Below are 16817 nucleotides of genomic sequence, written 5' to 3' on the forward strand. Positions count from 1 at the left end.
AAATTAAGTGATCAATTCCCCACTAGTCACTGCGTAGCTACCTTTTGACTCAAGGCTCCCTCTTGTTTCCCTTGCAGCTTCCAAATCTCCAAAACACCAGAGCAAGAAGCTGTGGGGGAAATTGGCGGGAGCCATGTATCAAAATATGCCCACACAGCAACTGGTGGGGAATTGTTCGCTTAATCTGAAGAAAGCAGAAGCCCAGGGGCAGAGTGACTGCTAGTGTGGAATTGATCAATGAGTTGTAGTAAAAACAGTACGAGTAGAACAAAGTTCATGGAACAGGCCCTTTTCTACCTCCCTGCTGAAGCAGACGATCATGCACCCAGAAATTCTTTTCCTGAAGGCCTTCTCCAGCAACTTGGGGGTGGAGTAGGCCTCTGCATTGGAAACAGAACTGGCAAAATTACCCTCCTCCTCTGCTAATGGAAGTGCTATTCTATTAGTGCCATCGTGTTGGTAGAAGAACACCTTTGGATCCCACTTGGTGTCAGTGGCGTACTTTCCAATGTCTGAACAGCTGTCCAGATTCTGGGCTGCTTAGAAGATCTATGCCAAATGGCAATTGCCCAGTCTCATTAAACATGGATGTAGATCTTGATTCTACGTTGTATGTTTCCCCAGAAGCAAAGACATACAGTTGACCCCTGGCAGCTGTTTTAGGTGTTAATGGGAGGTGGTATTTACAGCCCATTGCCTCACTGCTCCTCAGAAACATTGGCCCATAAGCAGGGCTTTTTTTGTAGCAGGAACTCCTTTGCATATTAGGCCACACCTCCCTGATGTAGCCAATCCCCCAAGACCTTACAGGGCTCTTAGTACAGGCCTACTGTAAACTCCAGGAGGATTGGCTACATCAGGGATGTGTGCCCTAATATGCAAAGAAGTTCCTGCTACAAAAAAAGCCCTGCCCATAAGCAACAATGTGTTGAGGGTTGGGCCAGGTCTCCTTGTAGGCTAGCATCAACTTTCTTCCTTATCAGTTCGGTCAACAGATGCTGTGGCTTAACTGTGAACTGAGGGGAGGGGAAATCCAGTTAAAGAGTTAAATGGGGGGTGTTACTATCCAGGGATCATTTTGTAGAAAAAGAGGTGCCAGAGCTCATTAGCACAACTCATTTGCATATGCCACACACCCCTGACATCACCAGAAAGTGTACTAACTGGTATCAGCTCAGAATCTACCTTAAAATGCTTCTTGAATTATAATTGTCATAATAAAACCTTACTCCCATCATACTTTTTAAATTACTTTCTCCTGTGTGGCCAAAGTAGCATGATGAAGATTTCCATCTGTTTGCTTTGTGTTTTGGTTATTTCCCTATTTTTGGTGGGGGGAAATATTAGAAAGTTTGTCAAATCTTAGAGTTCAGCAAAATTCTCTCAGGGGGGTTGAACAATGGAGCCCAGAAGCAATTATTTGGGTGGGGTAAGAAAGAAAGAGCGCAATAAAATTTAGAGGTTCCAGAGCTCCGCTCTAGTGAGCTCCTGCCCAAAATGAGGCCTGGTGTTATCAAGCTGAACTCAGGGGCTGCCTTAGTGATTCTGTGGCTCCACTCCCCCACTAGGGCGAAGCAAGATCCATGTACAAAGTGAGGAGGAGCTGCTGCTAGCAGAAGAACACTGCCCAGACCCCACATGGGGCAGATGTGAATGGTAGCAACAGCAGTCTGCTCTTCTGCTGCTGCTCTGTGAGCAGTTAGTACTCCTCCCATGTGGGTCCCAGGGCAGCTGCTCCTGCTGCCAATTGTCTAGGACTGCCCCTTGATGGGCTTGGACATTTGTAAGGTGCAGCTCAGTTCTCCCTCCTCCAATTGGCCTTAAGCAGGGCGTCCACACGGAAGCTCCATCTGCAGCCACCCCACATTTCCTTCTTTGAGTCAGAGCAAAGGTGGTGGTCCTTTGATCCACTTAAAGGCAAAACCTTAAGAGCCCTGGGAGTCATGCTCAGAAAAGAGCCTGGTGTTGAGGAAGTGCCCCAAAACTGCAAAGGCCTCCTGTGTTCTAGTTGTGGGCGGGGGGAACTCTCCATATGGAAGCATATGGAACTTTCCATATGGTTACTGCACTCCTTAACTAACTCTTTTAGTTTTTGCACAACCAAGTCAGATATACCATAAGCAGCCCTAAAATGTTCAAATCATGTAGCAAGATGTGCAGAGAGAGTAGTCGAGTAGGCAGTTGTCTCTGATCCCCACTGTCTTCTTTTCCCTTCCAGTGCCATTACTCCATCCAGAAGGGAGCAGCTTTCTTGGGAATCGGCACAGACAATGTTTACCTGGTTGCTGTTGATGAAAAGTGAGAGCACACACTGAAAACCCTTGTGGAGTTAACCAGAGTCAGAGCCTGTGACACTCCCAGTGGATCATCTGTCACACTTGCCTGTCTTGATGCATGCCTTTCCTAGGAAATCCTCAGGGACTGTGTTTCCATGACCACCTGAGACGACTTATTCCACTGCTTAATTGCCCTTTGAACTTTTAAGATCCCCTTCCCCAAGTTTAGTTTGCGCTGATAATTTTATAGGGCTCTGTGGACTTCATGATTCTGCAGTTGCATTGCAGAGACACACAAGTTGATACTGAGTTTAGAATCCTGACAATGGGAACTTTTAAAAACTTTATAAACCAGTTTCTAGTCCTTAAGACTGCAACGATCATTTCCTCCAAATTTTGCTGAGATATGTCATCAAAGAAATTAAAAGGATGCACTATGCAAGGATCTAGGTTTACTTTAAGGAATGTTTAGCACTAGACATGTGATTCATTGTGGGGTGTGTGTGGCAAAACTGGTTTAGGCTGAAAATACACCCTAAATGTCGTATAAACTAGATTCCAGCCTGAAATAAATCTCATCCTAGATCCCTAAAGCCCCTCTGAGTCAATATGTGAAACAGGATTACATCATTCATCTTTTTTTGCAGATAGTATCATTTCGGACTGCAAGTGGGATGACCTTATGTTTAAATGCTTCCCTATGGGGGAAGATAAACCTTCCCTGCAAAGAGAGAACTAGTATTTTCAGGGGAAAGGCTAACTTTTATCAGTTTTCGAGCTGCTGTGTTGATTTTGTATCCACTGGCACCCTTCTTGGGGGAGGGCAAGCTTTCCAGCACGACAACCTGAAATAATTAGTCTCAAACTCTCAATAAAAGGTGCGCAAATAGATTGACTCTAAACAAAGATGGCTTTAGCAGGGAAGTTTTTTTTCTGTTCTTCATTGTGCATTAATTAAGTTGCTCATTTCTTCTGCAGGGGGAAAATGATCCCTGCTGATCTGGAGAAACAGATCAACCGGGTCAAATCTGAGGTAAGTTCTCCCAGATGGAATTGGAAGCCAATCAGAAATTATTTATTTATTTAGATTTATATTCTGCCTCCCCACAAGCGGACTCAGGGCAGGTCACAAAAACAAAATCTAGAACATATAAAAATGTAAAATATGAGGTGACTTTAGCTGTATCCACAGAGGGAGGATTCTTTATTTTGCATTCATCAGCACTGTGTGAGGCATTTTGGTTGGCAGTAGAGTTTTCTGCAGTTTCCTCTGTCAGCTGACACTTAATATTTTTTTTACTCTCTGTGTCCCCAGAGTATACAATTGCTATAACAATTACCAGTTTTTTTAAAAAACAAAAGCTCTCTAGTTTTGCGCCAAGGAAAATGACAGGCAAAAAGAACTGAGGAAAGAAAAACGGCTCTGAGAACTTTGAAAAGTGACCTTTTTTGTGTTAGATGGCCTGTACTTTGACTGTGTTCTGTCCTCCCCCCCCCCCCCCCAATAAAAGATCAGAGCAAATCAGGCTTGGGAAAAATTGAAACAAAAAAAGAGGATGGAAGGGAAACCTAGAAATAAGGATGGTTTGAGCATACTATTGTAGGGATGCTCCCCTCCCCACCCCCCCCAAAAAAAGTTGCTCCAGGTTGGAACCTAAGGTGGAGAAAAATTTCTGCCTGAGTGCAATTTCCACCACATTAATTATTCCACTCTCCTCATTCTATGGGCTGCTCTTAGATAGAGCACTGGAGACATTAGACTAGGGGTGTCAAACATGCGTCCCGAGAGCCTGATCAGGCCCTCAAGTATCTCACTGTCATCTGCTTCCTTCTTTCTCTCTTGCTTCCTTCTGCATCACAGCTTGTTTTGCCAGGCTTGCTCAATCACACAGGAGCTACGGAGCAAAACCTCTATTTCTCTATTGGCTGACTAGCACATGAAACAACATGTCCAAAAGCTTGCAATGCCCATCCATTTCATGTTTTCCCCTCTTAGGCTCAAAGCATTGACTGACTGACTTACTTACTTTAGTTTTCTATCCTGCTCTCTCCACAAATGGATATTACTTTGGCTGCAGCTAAATTTCTGGCTGCAGTGGCTTCTAGGTGAGGATGGAAATAGAGGGTGGCTTTTGGAATACTGGTTCTGTCCAAGACTGCTGGGTCATCTGATTGTTAAATAAAGAAAAGCTTCAGTGGCTACTGCTTGCAAGGGGTGGGGAATGCAATGGTGTCACCCAAGAGGAGGCAGAGGAGGGTGAGCAAGTAGTCTTGCATCTCCCTAAAAATACCAGTTCCCCACTCACACTTCTGGTTGTTCTGTTGCCCCCCTTTCCAGAGTGCAGTTCCCTTCTTTGTCAATGCCACTTGTGGCACCACCGTCTTGGGAGCATTTGACCCTGTGGCTGAGATTGCAGAAGTGTGCTCAAGGCACAAAGTCTGGCTGCATGTGGATGTAAGTATGCTAAGGAACAACCTACATAACTTGGGAAAGGGTGGGAGAACTCTAGATGCTTCCAGGCAAGGAAGCTGGGTCGAAGATTTACAACTTCTAACATGTTAGCTAGGGTACGGAGGGCTGCAGGCAGCATGCAACAGGACTTTGCAAGCCCTCTTTTTCATACACATCCAAATCACTCTTGGTGTGGCATGCAGTGCTATGTAGGGTGCTGCAGCCAGAAGGGAGAATTGGTTCCTTTGCCTACACACAAAGGGAGGTGTGTTGCAGGTGTAATCTGGATCCTGGCCAGTCTTTGTATTCTCTGGTGTTAATCTAAACTTGTGCCAACATTCAACAGTCAGATTATTATTATTTTGGCTGATGGAGATCTCATGAGCTCTTCCTTTTTGGCCATGGTCACAGCAGAATCCTCTAGAAAGGTAAAGGGAGGAATAATGTAACATAGAACAACTGGGACAATTTGGAAAGGGCCTCTTGCCAGGGCTTTTTTTTTTTAGCAGGAACTCCTTTGCATATTAGGCCGCACCCCCCTGATGCAGGCAATCCTCCTGGAGCTTATAGTAGGCCCTGAACTAAGAGCCCTGTAAGCTCTTGGAGGATTGGCTACATCAGGGGTATGTGGCCTAATATGCAAAGGAGTGCCTGCTACAAAAAAATTCCCTGCCGAGCTATCTAGTGCTGAATTGCAGAACAAATGGTTTTGAGGAATTTGTAGCTGAAGCTGGCTCTGCGTGGAAATGGATGACTGGCACCGGTGATATTATTAGTACCGCCCCATTCCAAGAAGCAGTTTTTTAAGCCTTTTGAAAACTTTTTAATTTTTTCCCCCTCCATGAAAAAATATACACAAATTGAGTTGGGGTGTACTCACTACCTCAAGCCAAATTCCAGCTGTCACCAAAAGCAAATCCATATTTGTGGTGGGTAGAAATGAACATGGCACATACACAAAATGTTGAACCCCTGAGATATTAGAAAACCAGCATAAACGGCAAGGGCATTTGTCTTTATTAACTATTAATGTTAACGTTAATAATTCCTATTGGTATTGGGGGCAGGGAGTTCTATATCAGTGACAAAGTAAATGTTCTCCAGTTAAAGTCTATTGTTTTGTTTGCACTGCTCTAAAGACCACTATAAACCTTTTTCTCTTCAACATTTTCCTGGTAGGGTTTTCAGGCCATACCTTACAGCCAGCAAGGAGGTTCAAGGCTGGGGACATGGAGGGTAATATCCTGTGAACTGCTACATTATTTCTGAGGATAACCCGGAAGTGGTGTGCATTTTACCACAGAGTTTCCAGTAGTTCCTAGAGCTACACTGTGTCACTTCAAGGTTTTCCCTGGAAGTGACGTAGCGAATACAGGATGCTGACTCCCCCCTTCCCCCTGTTGCTGTAGTGGGAGGCCTGGCAGCCCTACTTCATGGACCAGTTTTCCTTTGCAAAAACTTATGGGATACTTTTTTACACCAGTGTGTTGTATTGGCTGTGGAGGGGAGGGGGTGGTATTTCAAAGGCAAAATCTACAGATTTCTAGGGCTGTTTTGTAGCCAAACTGGATGCTTTCCTTCCTTGGTTTACAGAAAAATACATTGAGAGTGACTACTTTCAGGACATTATTTACTAATGTGCATTGTAAAAACGAACAAAGTTGTTCAGCTACTTCACTCATTCTGCCAAAAGAAAAAAGATAGGTCTATCTGGAGTGGAATTTTTTGTTGGATGATTTACAAAAGGGGGTTAACAAGGTGAAGGTTGGACAAATAGATAGATTCACGTATAAAGTGCAGGGAGCATGCCCAGTTTAAAATTGGTACAGTTTAAAATCGAACACAGTTTAAAATTGAACACAGATGATAGATGGATGATGGCTAGATAGGTGGATAGATAGATGGATAGGATGATAGACAGACAGACAGACACAGTTGTTGCTTCCAGTTCTCATTTGAGGACAAGGTGGGGATATTATGAAGAAACAGGATCCCTGCACATGGCCAGATGGATTGGGAACTAGATGTGGCAGTTTAACATCCTGGGAATGGAACAGTGTTTGATCTGTGGGCTTCTGCTTCTGTTATGTTAGGCAACAGGGCTCTTACAGGGGCATGGGGGCCAGTAAGTTAAAAAACCTGCTGTGTGGAATTGTTTTATCTCAGCCTTTGATATGCTAACCAGTTCCAGCATAACTTCTCCTTGTAGATCAGATGCAATGACCAATACCCATTAGCAAGCAAATGACTCTGAAGTTTGTAGAACAGAACTATCTAGGGTTGCCAATCCCCATGTGGGAGCAGAGGATTCCCTGGTTTGGAGGCCCTCTCCCCACTTCAGGGTCATCAGAAAGCGGGAGGGGGGGAAGGAAATGTTTGCTCGGTACTCCATTATTCCCTATGGAGACCAATTCCCATAGGGTATAATGGAGAATTGATCTGGGGCTTAAGGGGGCTGTTTTTTGAGGCAGAGGCACCAAATTTGCAGCATGGCAGCATCCAGTACCTCTCCCCAAAATACCCTCTAAGTTTCAAAAAGATTGGACCAGGGGATCTGATTCTATGAGCTCCAAAAGAAGGCACCCATATCCTTCATCATTTCCAAGGGAGAAAAGACATAAGATGTGTGGTCTCTTTAAATGTGATGGCCAGAACTCCCTTTGGAGGTCAATTGTCTCATCCTTGCTCCTGGCTTCACTCCCAGTGTCTCCTGGCTCCACCCCCAAAGTCCCCAGACATTTCCTGTATTGGACTTGGCAACCCTAGAACTATCAAAAATATAGAAGGTCATGATTTTCCTCTAAACCCTTTAAGCATCATGTAGGAGTTTTTATTAAGAAAACATCTAGGGTTCCTCTCCAGAGAGCCCGCTCAAGGTAGTTTCAAAATGCAAACATAATAGAAAATAAATCATATAAGCCATTATCAGTTAATAAACAATTAAAAACCCAGCTTTCAGAACAGCATGAGACATCAAGCATCTTAAAACAAATCTCATGAGAAAGTCTTTGGGCTAGGTAGGAGAACACCGTTAAAAGGATTTTAAAAGATCAACCTTGTAATTCTATGCAAGCAATAGACTTGCACTGTACTAAATGATTCACAAAGTTCATTTCAGGCCATGTTGGTCTGAAGCAACAGAACAAGTTTGAGTCCAGTGACACCTTTAAGATCAATCAAGTTTAATTCTGGGTATACAATGAAACAGTTTTCCTCAAACCTTACATATGGGAAGAGATACACCAGGGGACAGTGATCTATACTACTGTGTATAGCTTGTTGAAACTAGGAATTTTACATTACTTAATGTGTCACGGTAGTACTTATGCTTTGCTTCAGTTCTGTTTTTAGACTCCTGGCTAGTTCTACAACCTATTCCTATTTGCATTATTTATTGAATGTCTCATCAGTCAATTGTACTGATTCACTCTGTGTAATCCCCCTCAAGTCCAAGCAAAAAGGGTAGTCTATAAATAATGTAAATAAAAATCACAAATTCTGGGTTGAAAAGAAACCGTTTTGGCTTGGCACCAAGAAGAGTAGGGTAGGCATCTGGTGAGTCTCAAGGGGAAGAATTTCCCAGAGACGAGGTGCCACCACTGAAAATGCACTACCTTTGGTTGTGGCCCACTTCATCTTTTCAGACAGCTCCTCACAAAGCAGAGCTTGTAAAGAACTGGCAGGCAGTTCTGGAGGAGATGGTTACGTTAAAGGTGTGGGGATGGTAAGAATAGAGGCAGTGTGTGTTAATGATTGACATGTTGGTTAGAAGCCAGAATGCGGATAGCAAAGAAATGCAGAGCTGAGGAAATCTGATCCAGGTGGGCAGCTGTGTTGGTCGGAAGCAGTTGAGCAAATTTTGAGTCCAGTGGCACCTCTAAAGCTCATACCTTGAATAAACTTTTGTTGGTCTTAAGGGTGCCACTGGACTCAAGGAAATCTGTTGCTTGTCTACCACATGCTTATGTTCCATATGCTCAGCTTTACTCGATCATGAGGCAGCTTGCAGTATGTTTGCAACAATAACAAGTTAAAGATCAGCAGTAGGGATGGGCATGAACCAAACCACAAATCATGACTCATGCTAAAAATGGCCAATTTGTGGTTCATTCGGAAGACTGGTTCTTCTGATCCCGCTGCACATGAACACGAACTGCCTTTTTTCTTGGCATGTTGTTTGATTCATTTTTGCTTCATTTTTCCAGACAGCCTGGCACAGCATGATTCCTCAGCCCCTGTGTTTCTGGTTAGTTTCCAGAGGAACTGGCTAGATGTTGTAACTCCCTTTCCCCCCAGCCCGCTGTGGCTTCTAGTCAGTTTCACTGGGAAATGAACAGAAGTGCAGTGGGATGGGGAGTGCAGAGCTGTTGCTTCTAGTCAGTTTCTAAGCATCCCAGGGGTGAAACGGAACAGAAGCTGCAGGGTGGCTTCCTTTTCTTTCGCCAAATTGACATATTCCTAGGAGAGCAGTTTACTTGTGGCACCTGCTTTGGTGGCCTGTAACTCGGCCCCCTGGAATCCAATTTGCACCAAACTTGGAGAGCAGACAGAGGAGAGTCCACTGAAGGGTTTGCCACAAGTTTGGTTATTCTAGCCCACTGGAGGGCCATTTTACACTTTCCCAAACTGAACAAACTAATGAACCATGAATTGTGCAGGAAATTGGATGGAGGGGATGAAATTAAATGAACCACCAATTCAGGCAACCCAATGAACCATAAAATGAATTGAATCACCATTTTTGCATTCCGTGCCCATCCCTAATCAGCAACAATACACAACACCATTAAAATACTCAGGGCTTTTTTTTGTAGCAGAAACGCCTTTGCATATTAGACCACACCCCTTGATGTACCCACTCCTCCAAGAGCTTACAGTAGGCCCTGTAAGAAGAGTTCTGTAAGCTTTTGGAGGATTGGCTACATCAGGGGTGTGTGGCCTAATATGCAGAGGAGTTCCTGCTACAAAAAAGCTTTGAAAATACTTGTAGAAGTGGATTCTAGATCAAGTCAAGGCTGAACTCTCCCTAGAAGCTAAAATGACTGAATTGAGGCTATTGCACTTGGTCACATTATGAGAAGACCAGAGTCACTGGAAAAGACAATAATGCTAGAAAAAGTTGAAGCCAGCAGGAGAAGAGAAAGGCCCAACACTGGATGGATTGTCTCAGTCAAGGAAGCCCTGGCCCTCAGCTTGCAAGACCTGAGCAAGGCTATTAACGATTAGGGCATTTTGTTGGTCATTAATTGATAGTGTTTCTCTATAAGTTTGAAGAGCCCCATGGCGCAGAGTGTTAAAGCTGCAGTACTGCAGTCCTAAGCTCTGCTCATTACCTGAGTTCGATCCCCGGCAGATGCTGGGCTTTCAGGTAGCTGGCTCAAGGTTGACTCAGCCTTCCATCCTTCTAGGGTCGGTAAAATGAGTACCCAGCTTGCAGGGGGGAAGGTGTAAATGACTGGGGAAGGTAGTGGCAAACCACCCCATTAACAAGTCTGCCGTGAAAACGTTGTAAAAGCAACATCACCCCAGAGTTGGAAACGACTGGTGCTTGCACAGGGGACCTTTCCTTTCCTCTTTAAGTTGCAATCTATTTGACAGCACTTAACAACACACACAAAATACCTACTGCAGCTTTGGAATAATTTAAAAGACCCGTAGCAGCAGAAATATTAAACTCAATATATGTTTCAATGTAGAAGGCAGTTTAAAACAGCAGGGAAAGGACAATTAATAGAGAACCCAGGAAGAAATCTTTACTGGCACAGAGATCATCAGACTTTTATTTGTAGATTGATTCTTGGGATCTCTTCAGAAATGCATCAAAAGTGGCCAAAGGATACCTCAAAAAAGATCTTAAGAATATTACATTCCATGTGTATTGTGTTTATTGTATTGTGTATTGTTTTCAAGGCAGGGTCCCCCAAACTTCTGATAGTTTGGCAAATTCCCTGCCCCCCCCCCCCGGATTAAAACTGGAGGCACACATTATTCCTTTTATCCTCCATTTTTTTAACTTTCTAGAGGAAAGAATTAACTGGCATCACAGGAAGCGTCTATGTTTCTGTGCTAGTCACTGTTCTGGGCTCACTTTCTGATTCCAAGGCAGTAAGTGCAGAGGAATGACTCCTGCAGAGATACAACATGCAACCTCCTTCAGAGTGGGCAGTTCTGCCACATTCTTCTACTCTGGGAGAGAGTGAATTTTATCCAGGTTCAAATTATTCATTCCCATTGGAGACTGATTAGAAAGAAGCATGGTTAGGGTGCGGAATCAGTAATGCAGAGAGACAGCAGATTGTGTCCCCTGTATGTTGCAACTTTTAGCTTAGTTAATACTGGAGAGAGGAGAATTCATATCTATGATCATTTTGTATTAGCCTGGATTGGTGCAGAAATCAGAATCCTGAAAATCCCAGCTTCCATATTTGAAAAAAGCCCAACTTTCTAGTTCTCATGGCTGTGCACATAAGTGACATACCTATCTTTCTCATACCTATGAATGGTCCTTCAGTTATCAGAGGAAAACTGGTGTGGGTGATGATGATTTTGGCCCACAATCTATGTCTTATCACACAATACCAGCACCTTCCTTTCATAGATCAGAGATGCAATTAGGTGAAGTGTCCCATTCCAGGGCCGGTAGGCTATCTCTGGAATCACTGTGCAGTTGTATGAATGTTCTTTGTCTATTTTCATGGGAAGATTGCTAGCGACACAAATGCCTCCTCCTCAGGCTTTAGACCCAACTTATATGTTTTTTTTCTCCCTCACTGTAGGCTGCATGGGGTGGCAGTGCCCTCCTCTCCCGAAAACACCGGCACCTTCTGGATGGGATTAACAGGTAGACATTGTTCCTTGTCAACAGTAAAATGCCAGTACGGCTGATGGCTCGGAGGCAAACATGAATGGGCAGTCCAAACAGTCTGACATATACCTGAGGGACCTATCTAGGATCAACTGCTTCATTGAACTGGATGGAACCCAATTGGCCCCTTATGTCACCTGATCCTTGCTGTGCTGGCAGGTGCAGTACCACTGTCTGGCTAACTTTCACTGATGGTGCTGCAGAACAGCAAGAGAGTATGCTGCTTTTGGGAAGCTGCCAAGGTGTTACAGAGAGTGAGGCGGTGGAATTCTTCTAACAGAGACCCCAGTTCCTGGGAGCCTAGCACTTTGCTACCTGTCATGTAGGATGCTGTATGTTTAGGTCCAGATGTCTCTTGTACTGAGGCTGGTAATTATCTGTGTTAAAGAACTACTGCTGCATAGGGTTGGTAGTGGTGAACTAGATGGCTTGACTGAGTCCTTTATAACATTATAATGAATGTCAACAAATACATTAGGCTAGCCCTGACTTGGATAGCCCAGGGAAGCCCAGTCTCGTCAGATCCTGGAAGCTAAGCAGGGCCAACCCTGGCAAGTACAATGAAAAAACTCTTTGGAATACCAGGACCAGGAGGCAGAGGCAGGCTCAAGCTGCTTCTCGGAATGTCCTCCATGCCCCAGTTGGGGTTGCTAATGACTTCCAAGCATGCATACAAACACACAACCAGAAATACAGGGGGAGAACTGACAACCAAATATATTAGGCTTACCAGTTGCCCCTCCCCACATGGTGCAAACTCTCATCCTTGATCACCGGAGCAGCAGAAATAAAAAATGGAGGAAGACCATTATGGCATCTGTGATGCTCTAGGAATTTCCCCCAATCTCTGTGTTCTGTGGGGAGCTATGTCTGGAAGTGATGCTACAGCATCCATGCCAAATCCCCCTCCTGAGGTTCTTTCCCACAAAAGCTCCTGGGATTGGCAGCTGCAGGGCTGACAACCCTAATACATACATACGTTGGCAATCTCAACTGGAAACTTGGAGATACACAAGAGGATGTTGACTCTCACTGAATCCTTGAGATTGTAAGCTTGCAAGAAGGATTTGTTGCACTGCCTTGTTCTTGATGTGGTTATTGGTGTTATTTTTTAAAAGGGGGGGACATATATTTGTAGACATTTGGAATAGTCTGCATTCACAGTAACAACCATATCCTTCTAAGAGAAGCTTTGCTTGTTCTAAAGAGTTTCATTTCATTTTCCTGTCTCATTTCTGTCCTCCATTACATTGCTTTTTCATAAACCTTAAGACACCAGTGTGACTTTTTATTTCTATAAATAAATGCTGGATCAATTTTTCTGTTTCACTTCTGTTTTTATGTGAAGGGCTGACTCTGTGGCTTGGAATCCCCACAAGATGCTTATGACTGGGCTGCAGTGCTCTGCCTTTGTGCTTCGAGACAGCTCTGTAAGTATTCAGAGGTTCTCAGGAAGACCACCTTAGCTTGGTTGGGATCATCTTGAACCGTCTCTATCTATCCTACACTTTGTGGGAGCCAAAGGGTGATCTGCTCCAAATTCAGCACCAAAGTAAAAATCAGGACTCTTAATAGGGTGATCTTTCAGGGTCTAGAAGGGTGTAACTCTACATGGTCCCGTGTGTTTTGTGCTGCAGTAATTCAAATACAATTGTAACAAAGGTTCTTTTCTACATTCTCATTCTTAATTACTGTTATGTTCATGTTGCTTCAGGTTTTCCCCCAGTTATACATATGTTTTGCTCCCTCTAGTGGTCAATTTAATGTTATGTCATTGTATGCCTGGCATATCTCCCAGAAGATTTTTGTCAGGCATAAATTGATGCAATATCAAATTGACCACGAGAGGGAGAAAACCACGTGTGTAACAGAAACCCCCTCCCCCCACACACACACTCGACAAGAATACGCAGGGAAATGTGGAAAAGCCCAATAGCTGAATTTCACAAGCTTTGTAAATGTATGCAACTGGAACAGTTTGAGATAGTTCCTGCTGCCTTCCCTACCTATCATTGAGGAAGAGCTATGGAGGTCATTGAAACTCCACTTTGCGAAGAAGACATCCTTTCTGACTGCAAACAGTTTACTAAGTGCTGCGTGTGTACTTTTAAGCCATAAGGCCTAGAACCTTTTAAAAGAATGAAGGTGCAAAAGATGTTGAATTCTGTACCAAAGATCAACTTTTCCCACTTCTTGAAATTGCTATCTCCCTCTAGTCAAACCCTCATTGGCTCCTGAAGAGTGGGTGCATGCTTGGTCCTATTTCCAAGTGTTCTAACTCTCTCCCCCTCCTGTCCTTTTCTGATAGGGTCTGCTGCAGAGGTGTCACTGTGCCAAAGCCACCTACCTCTTCCAGACTGACAAGTTCTACGACATGTCTTATGACCGGGGGGACAAAACCATCCAGTGTGGGCGGAAAGTAGACTGCCTCAAGCTGTGGTTGATGTGGAAGGCAAATGGGACCAAGGGCTTGGAGCAGAGAGTGGATAGGGCTTTTGCCTTCACTAGGTATGCAGTATGAGGGGGGGAGGGGTTGAGGGTGTGGGAGAAAGTCTCATTTTCCAAATAATCCTTAAGAAAACTTAGTCAGTGGAGTCAGCATCTCCATTGACATTGTTACCAGTAGGTGAAAAGTATAGTAGCTTCATACAGTTCCATGGCATTTTCTTCCATTATTTTCTAGATATCTGGCTGATGAGATTAAGAAGAGAGAAGGTTTTCAACTGGTGCAGGAGGTAAACCTTAGGTGAACCGATACAGCTCAATCCAGGAATCAGTATCCAGTAACTGAGCCTGGCCCTAAGACATGTAAAGAGCCAGTTTGGTGTAGTGGTTAAGTGCACAGACTCTTCTGGGAGAACTGGGTTTAATTCCCTATTCCTCCACTTGCAGCTGCTGGAATGGCCTTAGGTCAGCCATAGCTCTCACAGAGTAGTCCTTTAAAGGACATCTTCTGGGAGAGCTCTCTCAGCCCCATCCACCTCATGGGGTGTCTATTATGGGGGAGAAAGGTAAAGGAGATTGTGACCCACTCTGAGTGGAGGGTGGGATATACATCCAATATATTTTTCTTCTGAATAGCAATGAGGCTACCTTGAAAAGTGTTCAGTGTTCACCTCCTTGCATCACTGAACAGCCCGAGACTACTTTTCTGCTTATGTAAGGAAATTGCCTTACACCAAATGAGACCGTTGGTCTGTGGAAACCCATCAGAGTCAATATTGTCTACTCAGACTGGTAGCAGCTCTCCAGGCAAAGTGTCAGGCAAAGGTCTTTCACATCACCTACCATCTGATTCTTCACTGGAGATGGCTTGCATCTTCTACCTGTCAAGCAGATGCTCTACCACTGAGCCATGGCCCCTCCCCACTCTAGCAAAGTGCTGTGTACATGAGATTGCAGCTATTTAAGGCCTGTGTCAAGATCTCCAGTGCTCGTACCCATTTTCACTGGAGATGTCTATAATCAAACCTGGCCAAGACTCCTTTTTCCTCTGTGCAAAGCACATAATCTCCCGCTTTGGTTCTTTCACATCTGGGATCAGGCAGCGATGCTTCCAGAGCAGGGTGGGGGTGGCTTCAGTCAGCCCTAATCTCTCTCACTTTACCTTTTAAATATTGCTTTTTCCAAAACACTTGCCTTTTCCTCTGTTATTATACACACATGATTGACATAAGCCCCCAAATCACTTGGTAACATGTTTGGGGAAGAATCCTGGTCTGAAACACTTGGTTTAGGATGTCTCCTTCCTGTTCTTTTTTCTCTCCTAGCCAGAGTTTATCAATCTGTGTTTTTGGTTTGTGCCTCCCAGTCTACGGGGAAAGGAGGGATCTGCTGATTACTCTCACAGACTGGGGAAGGTGAGTGCTGAACTGTAGGGGAGGTAAAAGATTTGCAGGGCTTCTTTCTCATTCCATATTGTGGAACGAGACGGTTTCCAAAATATGTGTGCTGTTGTTTCAATACTGCTGAAATCAAAAAAGGTGTGGTTTTTTAATGGCCTTGTTTTCAGGCCTTTGCTCTGGTTCAGCTAGCTCAGTCCAATCTCATCAGATATTGGAAACTAAGCAGGGTCAGCCTTGGTAAGTACTTGGATAGGAGATGCATCAAGGAAGTCCAGGGTCGCAATGCAGAGGCTGGCAATGGTAAACCACCTCTGAACACCTTGGAAACCCCATGAGGGTCACCATAAGTTGGCTGGAACTTCATGGCACTTTCCAGCCATCATCAGCACCACCTTCCTTTCCTTTGTTACAGCTACAGATAGCATGTTGCGAAGATTAACAGCGCAATAAGAACTCCCAAAGGGAAAGTTTGATAAAGAATTTGTATGTGTTTCTTGTCTGTTGGGGTCAGCCCAGGGATGTACAGAGAAGTCCTTAGCAGAGAGTTGAATCCTCCTAAGCTCATTAACATTTATTAGCATTAATAGATTATTAAGTTAATTAACATTAATGAATTTAGAGGGGTGTAATTCTGTTAAGGATTGTGCTGCTTAAGCACCAACCTTTGAATCCAGACATAGAAGGACTGGGTTTCTTCTATGGAGAGCCAGTTTGGTGTAGTGGTTAAGTGTGCGGACTCTTATCTGGGAGAACCGGGTTTGATTCCCCACTCCTCCACTTGCACCTGCTAGCATGGCCTTGGGTCAGCCATAGCCCTGGCAGAGGTTATCCTTGAAAGGGCAGTGGCTGTTGAGAGCCCTCTCCAGCCCCACTCACCTCACGGGGTGTCTGTTGTGGGGAAGGAAGGTAAAGGAGATTGTCAGCCAGTCTGAGACTCTTCGGAGTAGAGGGCGGGATATAAATCCAATATCATTAACTTCTTCTTTTTGAGGGTGGCTGAACTGGAAGTTCAGCAGTAAGAAGATCTTGTTCTTTTGACCTTGCAAAGTTAGAAGGCCAGGCTTCTAATATCATGCCTGGCCAATCCATTGGCTAAATACTACCTGACAATAGCAGAGTCTGGGGTTGCATATTCCAAACCCCTTTGGCACACTTGATGAGGGCCCTGATTGCCAGCCCTTGTTCTTAAGCTCTTCTGAAACCAAAGATTTTAACCCAGAGATGCCAAGGAAGTTGTGATTCTTCCACAAATGAATCCTGCACTCTAAACCTATATGGCACCTCCTTAAATGCATTTTTGAAGTATGCCCGTTTTCTACTTGGACCATCCTGAGGTGTGCCCTTGCATGGGTTGGAAAATGTAAATGCTGCAGCTTATC

At 44.3% G+C, this 16817-nt stretch overlaps 1 protein-coding gene across 2 annotated transcripts in view; it reads left to right on the forward strand.

Annotated features, from left to right (window-relative positions):
- CSAD (cysteine sulfinic acid decarboxylase) overlaps positions 1-16817 on the forward strand; it is a 32035-nt gene that overhangs the window by 13518 nt on the left and 1700 nt on the right. For both annotated transcript variants that reach the window (XM_060251993.1, XM_060251994.1), the window contains exons 7-14: positions 2219-2298; positions 3255-3309; positions 4615-4731; positions 11505-11569; positions 12942-13023; positions 13902-14101; positions 14277-14328; positions 15364-15453. In XM_060251993.1, the coding sequence (XP_060107976.1) occupies positions 2219-2298; positions 3255-3309; positions 4615-4731; positions 11505-11569; positions 12942-13023; positions 13902-14101; positions 14277-14328; positions 15364-15453 (741 nt within the window). The remainder of the gene's footprint in view (positions 1-2218; positions 2299-3254; positions 3310-4614; positions 4732-11504; positions 11570-12941; positions 13024-13901; positions 14102-14276; positions 14329-15363; positions 15454-16817) is intronic.

This window comes from Heteronotia binoei, chromosome 13 (genome assembly GCF_032191835.1).
Source record: "Heteronotia binoei isolate CCM8104 ecotype False Entrance Well chromosome 13, APGP_CSIRO_Hbin_v1, whole genome shotgun sequence".
NCBI lineage: Eukaryota > Metazoa > Chordata > Lepidosauria > Squamata > Gekkonidae > Heteronotia > Heteronotia binoei.